The 12,995-nt window shown below is 39.4% G+C and overlaps 1 protein-coding gene across 6 annotated transcripts in view; it reads left to right on the top strand.

Annotated features, from left to right (window-relative positions):
- Chd8 (chromodomain helicase DNA binding protein 8) overlaps positions 1 to 12,995 on the top strand; it is a 74,578-nt gene that overhangs the window by 37,903 nt on the left and 23,680 nt on the right. For all 6 annotated transcript variants that reach the window (XM_048355752.1, XM_048355754.1, XM_048355755.1 and 3 more), the window contains 9 exons: positions 314 to 369; positions 1,586 to 1,703; positions 3,547 to 3,630; positions 6,316 to 6,453; positions 9,348 to 9,469; positions 9,602 to 9,845; positions 10,555 to 10,731; positions 11,908 to 12,051; positions 12,248 to 12,503. In XM_048355752.1, coding sequence (XP_048211709.1) covers positions 314 to 369; positions 1,586 to 1,703; positions 3,547 to 3,630; positions 6,316 to 6,453; positions 9,348 to 9,469; positions 9,602 to 9,845; positions 10,555 to 10,731; positions 11,908 to 12,051; positions 12,248 to 12,503 — 1,339 coding nt within the window. The remainder of the gene's footprint in view (positions 1 to 313; positions 370 to 1,585; positions 1,704 to 3,546; positions 3,631 to 6,315; positions 6,454 to 9,347; positions 9,470 to 9,601; positions 9,846 to 10,554; positions 10,732 to 11,907; positions 12,052 to 12,247; positions 12,504 to 12,995) is intronic.

Genomic DNA, 12,995 nt, shown 5'->3' with positions numbered 1-12,995 from the left:
TATTTAGTGAGCTCCTTTGAGTGACAGGATATATTGCTAGTGTATTAGAAATCATAATAGTAAACAAGAAATGATGGGAATAAGTTAACTAGTAAATAGCAACTGTCTTATTACCTTATCACTAACTTGTTTAGGATGCATGAAAATTTTTTCTCAGCTATCAGACCTCTAGTAAGGAAATAATAGATTAGTTGCTTAATTCCTGAGTCAGTAATATATGCAAGGAACATTAATATTTTAGCATGAGTGGTTAAAATGAATGGTTTTTCTTTGACAATAGTTTAGTGACTATAATTTCTGTCTTTTTTCTCAGCTTCCTTCTGGACAGTATACTGAAGCAGAAGAATTTTTTGTCAAGTACAAGAACTAGTATGTTATCTGTGCAAAAGCTCTTTGCCCCAAATTCCACAGGGTTGTAAGAAAGTCTCTTTGTGTAAAATAGCATGGGTGTGAACATAGTCCTTTTTATTACTTACCTTAGTCCAAATTGATATTTTTGTGAATCTCAATCTGGTTTTTTTGTTTTTGTTTTGGTTTTTGTTTTTGTTTTGGTTTTTTTTTTTGCCAGTCCTGGGGCTTGGACTCAGGGCCTGAGTACCTCCCCTGGTTTCTTTTTGCTCAAGGCTAGCACTCTGCCACTTGAGCCACAGTGCCACCTCTGGCCATTTTCTATATATGTGGTGTTGGGGAATTGAACCCAGGGCTTCATGTATACGAGACAAGCATTCTTGCCACCAGGCCATATTCCCAGCCCCTAAATTGAGATATATATATATATAATATATATATTATAATATATATATTATATATATATATGTTTTTTTTTTTGGCCAGTCCTGGGCCTTGGACTCAGGGCCTGAGTACTGTCCCTGGCTTCTTCCCGCTCAAGGCTAGCACTCTGCCACTTGAGCCACAGTGCCGCTTCTGGCCGTTTTTTGTATGTGTGGTGCTGGGGAATCGAACCTAGGGCCTCATGTATCCGAGGCAGGCACTCTTGCCACTAGGCTATATCCCCAGCCCCCCTAAATTGATATTTTTTTTTTTTTTTTTTTTTTTTTTTGGCCAGTCCTGGGGCTTGGACTCAGGGCCTGAGCACTGTCCCTGGCTTCTTCCTGCTCAAGGCTAGCACTCTGCCACTTGAGCCACAGCGCCGCTTCTGGCCGTTTTCTGTATATGTGGTGCTGGGGAATCGAACCTAGGGCCTCGTGTATCCGAGGCAGGCACTCTTGCCACTAGGCTATATCCCCAGCCCCTAAATTGATATTTTTAATGCAGAGAAATACTTGTTTAGAAGGAAACTTAGGAATTGAAATGACTATTCCTGTTTCTTTGCAGGAAAGTGTGGTGAGAGTGATTTCTGATAAAACCCTATATTCCTTTTCCATGGTCTAGCTATCCTAATGAGTATTACTTAGATGCCACTTAGAAATGTGGATGTTTACACTCCAGACCAGGTGTGCAAATTAGAAGTTGAAAAGTACTGATCTAAGCCAACTTCCACTTTAAGCACACATTTGTCTTGTCTGCTGCTGGCTAATTCAAAAATCTCAAATGCTTGAACCATGACTGTTTCCATCTCCTGCAGTTCCTATTTGCACTGTGAATGGGCTACTATCTCTCAACTAGAGAAGGATAAGAGAATCCATCAAAAACTAAAGCGCTTCAAAACCAAAATGGCTCAAATGAGACACTTCTTCCATGAGGTATTAGGAATTATTATTGTTTGTCATTCTGTGTGTGCGTGTGTGTGTGCATATGTATGTGCTGGTCCTGGGGCTTGAACTCAGGGCTTGGACACTGTCTGAGCTTTTTTGCTTGAGCATAGTGCTCTGCCACTTTAGCCACAGCTCTGCTTCTGGCTTTTTGATGGTTAATTGGAGATAAAGAGTCTCATGGGTACTTTTCTGCCCAGGTTGGCTTTGAACTATAATCCTTATATCCCAGCCTCCTGAGTAGCTGGAATTATAGGCATGAGCCACTGGGACTTGATCACTTTTTTAGAGAAGGATAAATTCCTGGGGTTTTCAGCTTTGCCTGACCCTTCAAGAGACTTATAGGTAGTTTGAGTATGTGAGTATACGTATTGTTGTTGTTGTTGTTGTTGTTCCTTTTGCTGGTCCTGGAGCTTGAGCTCTGTCCCTGAACCTCTCTGTGCTCTAGGCTAGCACTCTACCACTTGAGCCACAGCACCACTTCCAGCTTTTTTTTTTTTTTGGCTAGTCCTAGGCCTTGGACTCAGGGCCTGAGCACCTTCCCTGGCTTCTTCCCGCTCAAGGCTAGCACTCTGCCACCTGAGCCACAGCGCCCCTTCTGGCCGTTTTCCATATATGTGGTGCTGGGGAATCGAACCCAGAGCTTCATGTGTAGGAGGCAAGCACTCTTGCCACTAGGCCATATTCCCAGCCCCCCACTTCCAGCTTTTTCTGAGTAATTTATTGGCAATAAAAATCTCATGGACTTTCCTTTCTAGGCTGACTTTGAACTGTTATCCTCAGATCTCAACCTCCTGAGTAGTTAGGATTATAGGTGTGAGCCAACAATGCCTGGGCAAGGTTTTATTTTAATTATTGCTTTCCTTACTTCATTGTCCATGATTTTATTTTCCTAGATTTAAATACAATCTTTTTATTTGTTAGTTACTGGATATAATATTGTGAAGTTGACTTACCTAATTTTCAGAAAGGTTGATGCAGTGATCTCTGATCCACTTGGGGCACTCTTCCCTCCAGTGTCATCTTTAGGCATTAATGGTCTCTTTAGACATAAACAGTTTTCTTGTTAAGAGAAAACAGTTCTTTTCTCACATTTCTGATCTGATATAGGAACTTTTAAGTTTGTCATATACAGGGTTACTACTAATAAAACTGGAGCAAGATAAGCAAAGAAATGTGTCTTATATCTGACAATGTGGAAGTTATTTATGATTGATTTTGCTGGTACTGAGGGTTTGAACTCAGGGCCTCACATTCTTGCTTTAACTTTTACACTCAAGGCTGTGGTTCTACCACTGAATCATGCCTCCACTTAGGCTTTTTGCTTGTTAATTGGAAATAAGAATTGGCTTTGTCTGCCCAGGCTAGCTTTGAACTATAACCTCACATCTCAGCCTCCTGAGTTGTTAAGGTATGACTTTAATTGTATGATGCCAGTGAAATGGATAGACAGTGAGGATGAAGAAATATAGATAGCATGTGTATAAAACTTGAGGGAAAGTTTGGATATGAAACAGAGCAGGAAAACAGTTACAGAGGGATGCAGAATCAAGTATGATTTTAACTAAGATGTGAAACAGTAGAGCATGTTTCAATCTTTATGAGAATGGTTTGGTAGAGAGATAAGCCTAAAAAAGCAATGGAGAAGAGAAGCCAGAGTATGTATGGAGAGACAAGCTTATGTTAGGGAGAACAAACCTATGTTAGGAGATACTTTCTCCGGTAACTTTCTCGGTATGTTTGTAGAATTTAATTTTCTAAAAAGTATGGTAAAGAAGGTTAGGTTTACTGGGCAGTTTTTTCTCCTTACCGTTTGGTTTCATAACTCATTTAGGATGAAGAGCCATTTAATCCCGACTATGTAGAAGTGGATAGGATATTGGATGAGTCTCACAGCATAGACAAGGATAATGGTGAGGTGAGTTGGGACATGCAAGGACATAAAAAGCCTTGTATAGATTTCTGCTGGTCTGCTTGCTAATCTGTTATTTTTCATATGTGCCTGAAAAATCTCTTGAACTAAAAAGGTATTTCTGAATTTTTTTGTGGGGTCATTTGAAAGAGAATGGGAAGGCCAGGGTGTACAGAAGCTGAAAATGTGGATTCCCTCAAAGTTAAATATCTAGAGCTGAAAAGTCATCCACGTGGGTCTCATTTTCTTTCAGATTTTTTATACAAGACCATTACAGGGTCTGGGGCAGGGGAAAGGGAACTTATGATCATAAAAATATTCTTGGTTTCTGCCAATCATGTTGTTGACAACTACATAGTTTTAGAATTCAATATGAGTTAAAAGCTTTACATTTGTCAGTTTCTGAAGATATGTGTGTGTGTGTGTATATGTATATATATTCGTTGTTTTTGTATGTTTGTGCACCAATCTAGAACAGGACCTTGTGCTCTCAGCTTTTTCACTCATGGCTGGTGCTTTGTCACTTGTGCCATACCTTGAATTTGTATTTTACAACACATTTTTAAAACTTTTTTTAATTAGTCATTTTATTTTATTTATTAATTAAATTTTGTTGACAAGGTGTTGTGCAAAAGGGGTACAGTTACATAATAGGGCAGTGAGTACATATCTTGTGATATCTTACATCCTCATTTTTCTTTCCCTTTCCTAGATCAGGTAGGCATATATGCAATACCCAGTGTACCAAAATCATATACAGCAGCCACATGGCATATGCCAAAGGAAATTCACCTAGAACTTTAAATATAATGTCAATAATAGTTTGCTTATCCTTGTCTTATATGATCATATATACATAGCTATTGAACTATTGTGATCCACTGAGAGGTCTATTTTAGACCTTTTTATGTTTAGTAGTTGTTTGGTTTTAGATACGTAATGTAAGATTGCTGACACAAACCTGTGGAAATACCATTTGACGAGAAGTTTTTTGTTTCGCAGACCTGGTCCCTACTGTCGTCCCACCCCCCCCACAACAGTCATATATCAGGGAGACCATGCCCCTTTGTTTTCTGTGTTCTAGGCTTGTCTCGCTCAACATTATTTGTTCAAGTTCTGACTATTTCCTTGCGAATACTAATATTTCACTATTTCTAATCGCTCTGTAGTATTCCATTGTGTATAGGTACCACATGTTTTGGGTCCATTCATCTGTAGAGGGGCATCTGGGTTGTTTCCATATTTTGGCTATTGTGAATTGTGCAGCAATAAACATGGATGTGCAGATGTCTTTTTGATATCCTGAGACCTGTTGTTCAGGATGGATGCCTAGGAGTGGTATGGCTGGGTCATAGGGTATGTCTATGCTGAGCTTTTTAAGGAACCCCCATACTGTTCTCCAGAGTGGTTGTACTAATTTGCACTCCCACCAACAGTGGAGAAGGGTTCCTCTTTCTCCACATCCCCTCCAGCATTTGTTTACAACACATTTTGAGATTGTACACCCACTATAAGTCTAGAATGGGACTCCAATGTCTTAATTTTTAAATTGGTTCTTTTGAGTGATTTTCATCCATAGCTTGACTTGGGAATTGCTGTACTAGTAAGTGCTCAAACACTTGTTTCACAAAAGCTCTTTTAGTTTCCAAATAAGAGTCATACCAACCTAAACCATCAATGTGTTCAACATTATTTCTTTCAACTTTACTTCAAATTATATTTAGACTTTATTTTTGTATGTATTTTGTGCCAATATTGGGGCATGACCTTAGTGCCTCATGCTCTCTCGCTCTGCTTTTTCACTCACAGCAGGTGTTCTACCTCTTGAGCTATGCCTACATTTCCTTCTGTCATATTATTTTTATTATCTTTAAGCATTTGCACAAAGGGGTTACCATTGAACATGTCAGTCATTTTATTTACAAAAGTTTTATTACTTGTAATAGTGACCAGTGGAGAAAAAGAAAACCTTATTAAGATAATAGTACTGGTGCATGTATTTCCACATTTTTTCCGTTTTCCATAGCTTTTAATTCTGTGACATGAAACTCTAAGGTTTAAATGCTATTTTCACTTTTTAACCATACATATGTGTACATATAATACATGTAGTATATTATACGTACTATTATATATATCTTTATGAATAAATGCATTGTCTATTAAAAATAAAAGATAATAGTTCTTTGTACTTACTTACTTTGAACTTACTCCTGAACTAAGTAACTTGAACCCATACATCATTATAATCAGATTTATGAGTCAGATTCTTGCCTTGGTAAAATCTTGTGCCAAGAGAAAATAATATGGGAACGAACTCTATTCTTTCATTTTCAACACAGTGCAAGAAAAGAGTGGTTCTTTGCTTTTTTAAATTTTGGTTGGTTGGTTATAGTAGTACTGTTATAGTGCTACTGTTTGGCTTATTACTCCTGTTTTAGTACTACTGTTATAGAAAATAGCTGGGTAGAAATTTTACTTTTAGAAGAGATTCTGATAAATTGGATGGAAGAATGGCAAAATTAATGAGTATATTAGCACGTGAGTGAGTTTATGGTTATATGTTCTGCCTGATTTTTTTCAGCATCTTTTAGGTGTCAGTACTTTGTGATCTGATTTTATAACCAAATTCTCATCCTTTTACCACAGCAGAGAATACAGAATGTATTTACTAAGTTTATTCTCTTCTAGCCTGTAATTTACTACCTGGTGAAATGGTGCTCTCTGCCCTATGAGGATAGTACATGGGAGCTGAAGGAGGATGTCGATGAGGGCAAAATTCGAGAATTTAAACGCATCCAGTCAAGACACCCAGAACTCAAAAGGGTGGTAGGTACATTTGGGTTTAGAAGTAAATGTATAGACATAAAACAATGTTTTATAAATACAGGAATAAGGAATAGCAGTCATTTAGTTTTTCCCAACTACATATTTTCTCTTTAAAAATTTTTATTTTGCCAGTTCTGCGGCTTGAACACAGGGCCTGGGCACTGTCCTTGAGCTTCTTTTTGGTCAAGGCTAGCATTCTACCACTTGAACCACAGCATCACTTCCAGCCTTTTCTGTTTATGTGGTACTGAGGAATTGAACCCAGGGCTTCATGCATGCTAGGCAAGCACTCTACCACTAAGTCACCTTCCCAGTCCTGTTGTTTCTCTTTTTGTTATGGAAATGTTCAAACATACAGAGTTTAAAAAAATACCCTAATGTTTCTGCTACCTAGATAACAATGATCAATACTTGGCCAATCTTGTATTTTTCTACCTATTCATTTCCATCTCCCAAGTGATTCTGAGTTAAATTTTTATTTCATTTTAAGTTATTTCAGTGCTTAGGTCTTGAAACAAAGTTTTGCTCACTCTTTAAATTCATCAAATACCAATGTATTTATGCATGGTTCCCAGGTTGTTTTCTGTTTTTTTGTCTTTTTGTTTGTTTGTTTGTTTTGGTCCACGTTGGGCTTGAACTCAGGGCCTGGGCTGTCCCTGATCTTTGTGCCCAAGGTTAGTGCTCTATCCTTTCAGCCACAGTGCCACTTCTGGCTTTTGAGTGGTTTATTGGAGATAAGTGTTTCATGGGTACTTTTCTGCCAGGCTGGCTTTCAACTATGATCCTCAGATCTCAGTCTCTCTCTCTCTCTTTTTTTTTTTTTTTGTGGCCAGTCCTGGGCCTTGGACTCAGGGCCTGAGCACTTCTTCCAGCTTAAGGCTAGCACTCTGCCACCTGAGCCAAAGCGCCCCTTCTGGCCGTTTTCCATATATGTAGTGCTGGGGAATCGAACCGAGAGCTTCATGTGTAGGAGGCAAGTTCTCTTGCCACTAGGCCATATTCCCAGCCCAGATCTCAGTCTCTTGAGTAGCTAGGATTACAGGTATGAGCCACTGGTGACCGGCCTAATTTTTGAAGTATAATTTTATTGTGCAGTTTTGTACAGAGGAGTTACCATTTCTTAATTCAGGAATGTATGCACACGTTCCTCTTTTGGACAATGTCACTCCCCTCCCCTTTTTTTTAAACACTGAGGATTGAAATTAGGACCTCACACTTGCTAGGCAAGTACTATGTCCCTAGTTGTTTTGCATTCAATTTGCTCTTTTTTCCCCCCCTGTCAGTTGTGGGGCTTGAACTTGGGGCCTGGATGCTGTCCTTGAGCTTTTTTGTTAAAGGCTAGCACTCTACCACTTTGAGCCACACCACCTCTTCTTGGTTTTCTGGTGGCTAATTGGAAATACGAGTCTTGTGGACTTTCCTGACTGAGCTGGCTTCAGACTGTGATCCTCAGATCTCATCCTCCTGTGTAGCTAGGATTACAAGTGTGAGCCACCAGTGCCCAGCTCCTTTGGTACTTCCTCCCCCTCACCCCCAGTTTTGGGCTTGAACTCAGGGCCTGAGCACTGCCCCTGGCTTCTTTGTGTTCAAGGCTAGCACTCTACCACTTGAGCCACAGTGCCACTTTCCTTTTTCTATATATGTGGTGCTAAGGAATCAAACCCAGAGCTTCATGTGTACAAGGCAAGGGTACTCTACCACTAGGTCATATTCCCAACCCTCCTTTGGTACTTTATAAACATTTTTGTTTGTTTTGATGACTTCATATAAATGCTTAGGTTTAGAGCTGTGTTGTCCATTATGACAGACACTAGCCTCTGTGCAAATGTGTGTGTGTGTGTGTGTGTGTGTGTGTGTGTGTGTGTGTGTATGTTTGTGGTACTGGGACTTGAATTCAGGGCCTCTGGGCACATTCCCCAAACTTTTTTTCCTCAAGGCTGGCACTCTGCTACTTCAACCTCAGCTCACTTCCATCTTTTTGCTGTTATTGGGACATAAGAATCTCATAGACCTCCCTGCCTAGGCTGGCTTCAAAACATAATACTCAGATATTAGCTTTTCCATTAGCAAGGAAAGTCTGAGCTACCAGTGCCTGTCTTAGCCACATGTTTTAACATTGTAGACAATACTTCTGTTGAAACTTGGTCAGATGGAGGAGGGAGATCAGTTGTCTAGACACTTCATAGTTGGATAGTGTGTATTTTCATCAGTCTGAATTTTATGATGTTAGCAGCTATTTATGATCATTGCCTCGAGTAGGGATTGATGTGATCAGCTAAGGATCACAAGTTAGCCTGGGCAAAATAGTGAGATCCTGTTTCAAAAAAAACAAAAACAAACAAACAGTGCCTAAATAAATTTATTTAGGATTTTAAAATGAATATCTTAGTTCTATTATTATTGACTAGCCAGAGTCTTACATGAAATTTGCTTTATCTACAAATACTTTTTTCTTTCTGTTTATGTCCAAATTAATGAGGTAGGTTCCTATCTAACCATCCCCCAAATGTGACCAGTGGGTTTTTTTTCATTTTTGTTTCCTTTTATCTTCTTTTCTTTCTTTTTGGTGATTTTGGAGTCTTCCCAGGGCCTCCCACTTGCTTGGCTGGCATTCTACTACTTGAGCATGCCTCCATCCAGCCCAGCTGTTTGCTAGTTATTTAGAAGATTGACTCTCTAAGACTTTCTCCCTTGTCTGTCTTTGAATCATGGTCCTTTAGATTTCAGACTACTAAATAAATAGAATTATTGGTAGGAGCCTTGTTTTGGGACATGTTTTAATACAAGCTATTATGTTTTCTAGATGATTTAAATAACTAGAATCATCCATCATACCTTGTCTTATATTATTAGTATCCTACATCTTATTTGTTTTTTTTTTTTTTGTTTTTTAGAATCGTCCACAGGCAAATGCCTGGAAGAAGTTGGAGCTGTCACATGAATATAAAAACAGAAACCAGTTACGGGAATATCAGTTGGAAGGGGTCAATTGGCTCCTCTTTAATTGGTATAACAGGTAAAGAAAAGAATGGGTTTGGTCTGAGTATTATTTTTATACATTTTCTGTTGAGATAGTTTTCTTCCCAGGTACATGATTTTTTAAAGATGGTAATTTTTGACAAGACTTTTTCTCCTGGTAAATTTACAGGCAGAACTGCATTCTGGCTGATGAGATGGGATTGGGCAAAACTATTCAGTCCATTGCCTTCTTGCAGGAGGTATATAATGTGGGCATCCATGGCCCCTTCTTGGTCATTGCTCCACTGTCCACAATTACCAACTGGGAGCGAGAATTCAATACATGGACAGAGATGAACACTATTGTATACCATGGCAGCCTGGCTAGCCGGCAGATGATTCAGCAATATGAAATGTACTGCAAAGACTCAAGGGTAAGTTGTGTGTCTTGGGAATTGTATGGCTTACAGAAAGTGGACCATAGTAAGGTGCCTTGTTTTTAAGGGCTATGTGTAAAGATGCACTGAATTGTCCAGACTGGCCTCAAACTCACTGATTGCTCAGCCTCCTCAGGGCTAGGATTATGATCATAGTATGCCATACCCATCTTACACCTCTATTTTGGTACTTATATTTCCACATTGCTCGACAGTGTCAATGTCTTTGTTAAGCAATCTAGCAGAGATACATAGGTTGAGCAGAGTCAGAAATGTTTAGCTTTGTTGCATGAGTTCTGTCATTTTTCTGTTGAGAAGGCACTGTATTCATTCAGTGATCTGGTATTTATTTATTGCTAATATAAACAGTGGAACAGGGTTGTAGTGTAATTTTTATTTTTTGTTAAACTTGCCTGAATATTAAAAAGTAATTCAAGGGGCTGGGGATATGGCCTAGTGGCAAGAGAGCTTGCCTCCCATACACAAAGCCCTAGGTTCGATTCCCCAGCACCACGTATACGGAAAACGGCCAGAAAGGGCGCTGTGGCTCAAGTGGCAGAGTGCTAGCCTTGAGCAAAAAGAAGCCAGGGACAGTGCTCAGGCCCTGAGTCCAAGGCCCAGGACTGGCCAAAAAAAAAGTAATTCAAAAGAGTTCAGGTAGATACATTTTTAGGCCTTTTTCTGACTTAACTACTTTTATACTTAGGGTCGTCTCATCCCAGGAGCTTACAAATTTGATGCCTTGATTACAACTTTTGAGATGATTTTGTCAGACTGTCCAGAACTTCGTGAAATTGAATGGCGTTGTGTCATCATAGATGAGGCCCATCGATTAAAGAACCGTAATTGCAAGCTGCTTGATAGTCTTAAGCACATGGACCTGGTGAGTACCCTGCACTGAACTGTGGGCACAAATACCTAGAATTCACTCTTAATTCTCTATAGAACAAAGATTCCCCTAAGTTAGCAGAGAACACAGAATTAGAACTTGTATTGAGTGGTGGTGGTGTTTTATAGGAATGATAACATGAAAATTACATAAAAGTTGGCAAATTATGGAATTCAAGTGAATCATGTTAGTGTTTCTCAACAAGAGCAGAAGGAAAGTATTTGTTACCTATTTTTTTTTTTTTTTTTTTTTTTGCCAGTCCTGGGGCTTAAACTTAGGGCCTGGGTACTGTCCCTGGTTTCTTTTTGCTCAAGGCTAGCACTCTACCACTTGAGCCCCTGTGCCACTTCGAGCCTTTTCAGTATATGTGGTGCTGAGGAATGAAAAACCGGGGCTTTGTGTATGCTAGGAAAGCACTCCACTGATAAGCCACATTCCCAGCCCCTATTTGTTACGTATTCTTGCATAACAAAATACCCAGAAACTTTCTGGCTTAAAACAGCCAATATATTTTTCATGACTCTCTAGAATGATTACTTAGGCTAAGCCCAGCTAATGTGTTCTCTTGATGCTTCTGGAGGCAGCAGTCATGAGGGTTTATTGGCTGAGGGATCTGGATCATCTTCATCCTGTAATATGCCAATCTGGACTTCTTTATAAGATAGTCTCCGATAGTATTCCAAGGAGCAATAGCAGAAGTTGGAAGACCTCCGAGGTAGTGTCTGAAACTCACATAGTGTCACCCTTGTATTTTCTTTGTCAGAGCAAGTCCAGGCTAGATTCAAGGGATAAGCCTTAATAGGAGGAATTGTAAAGAATTAATGGTCATATTTCAATCCACCATGGGTACATTCTCTAGAGGGGAGCAAATTAGGGTATCTGTGGGAAGTTGAATGTGGAGAGACATAAATTTAGAAAACAGTCTGTGTTACCATTTCTTCATTTGTTTATAATCTTAATATTTACTTTGTTTCAATATGTTAAATAATACCAGAGAGTTTCTTAAATACTTTGTTACTGGAAGAATAAGCAGAAGAAAAGTTAAAACAGTAACCTTTTCTACTGAGATCATTTTATAGATAAATAAAAGTAAAGATTATATATTGGGTGGAAACCCTGGGAAGTCCCGTGAAGGTTTTGAGTTTTATCTTCTGTCTTCTCTATTTCTAGGAACACAAAGTGTTACTCACAGGAACGCCGTTGCAAAATACTGTGGAGGAATTGTTTAGCTTGCTTCATTTCTTGGAACCTTCACAGTTTCCTTCAGAATCAGAATTCCTCAAGGACTTCGGGGATCTTAAGACAGAGGAACAGGTAGGATATGTGGCCAATGTTGTACCAAAAAAGTTGTTATCGCAGGCAACAAGAGCCTAACTCTTACCTGCATCATCAGTTGGAGATATCCAAAATTTATTCCCTCAAGTAGAAAACTGTAATTTTTCCATGTTTGTTTATAACGTGAGAATGTTTACCATGTTAATGAGCTTCTTTCTCTTTGTGTAAACCATAGGTTCAAAAACTGCAAGCCATTCTCAAGCCAATGATGCTGAGAAGACTTAAAGAGGATGTTGAAAAAAACTTGGCTCCTAAACAGGAAACTATTATTGAAGTAGAACTAACTAACATCCAGAAGAAATACTATCGGGCTATTTTAGAGAAAAATTTCTCCTTCCTTTCCAAAGGAGCAGGTCATACTAACATGCCTAATCTACTCAACACAATGATGGAGCTGCGCAAGTGCTGCAACCATCCATATCTCATCAATGGTGAGGAAATTAGTGACCATGTTTGCTATCTTAATGACACTCCTCAGGAAGAATGGGTGCATTGACTTAAAGACGTTGAGGATTGAGGGGTTCAAAAAGGTTGCTATTTTTATTTTTTGTCAGTGTGGGGCTTGAACTCAGGGCCCTAGATGTTGTTCTTGAGCCACTTGTAATTTTTTTTTTTTTTTTTTTTTGGCCAGTCCTGGGGCTTGGACTCAGGGCCTGAGCACTGTCCCTGGCTTCTTTTTGCTCAAGGCTAGCACTCTGCCACTTGAGCCACAGCACCACTTCTGGCCATTTTCTGTATATGTGGTGCTGGGGAATTGAACCCAGGGCCTCATGTATATGAGGCAGGCACTCTTGCCACTAGGCCACATTTCCAGCCCTTTTTAAAAAACTTTATTTATTTTTGGGGGGCTGGGAATATGGCCTAGTGGCAACAGTGCTTGCCTCGTATACCTGAAGCCCTGGGTTCGATTCCCCAGCACCACA

Source organism: Perognathus longimembris, chromosome 10 (genome assembly GCF_023159225.1).
Source record: "Perognathus longimembris pacificus isolate PPM17 chromosome 10, ASM2315922v1, whole genome shotgun sequence".
NCBI classification, from domain to species: Eukaryota; Metazoa; Chordata; class Mammalia; order Rodentia; family Heteromyidae; genus Perognathus; species Perognathus longimembris.
This window is presented reverse-complemented; position numbering and strand designations above follow the sequence as displayed.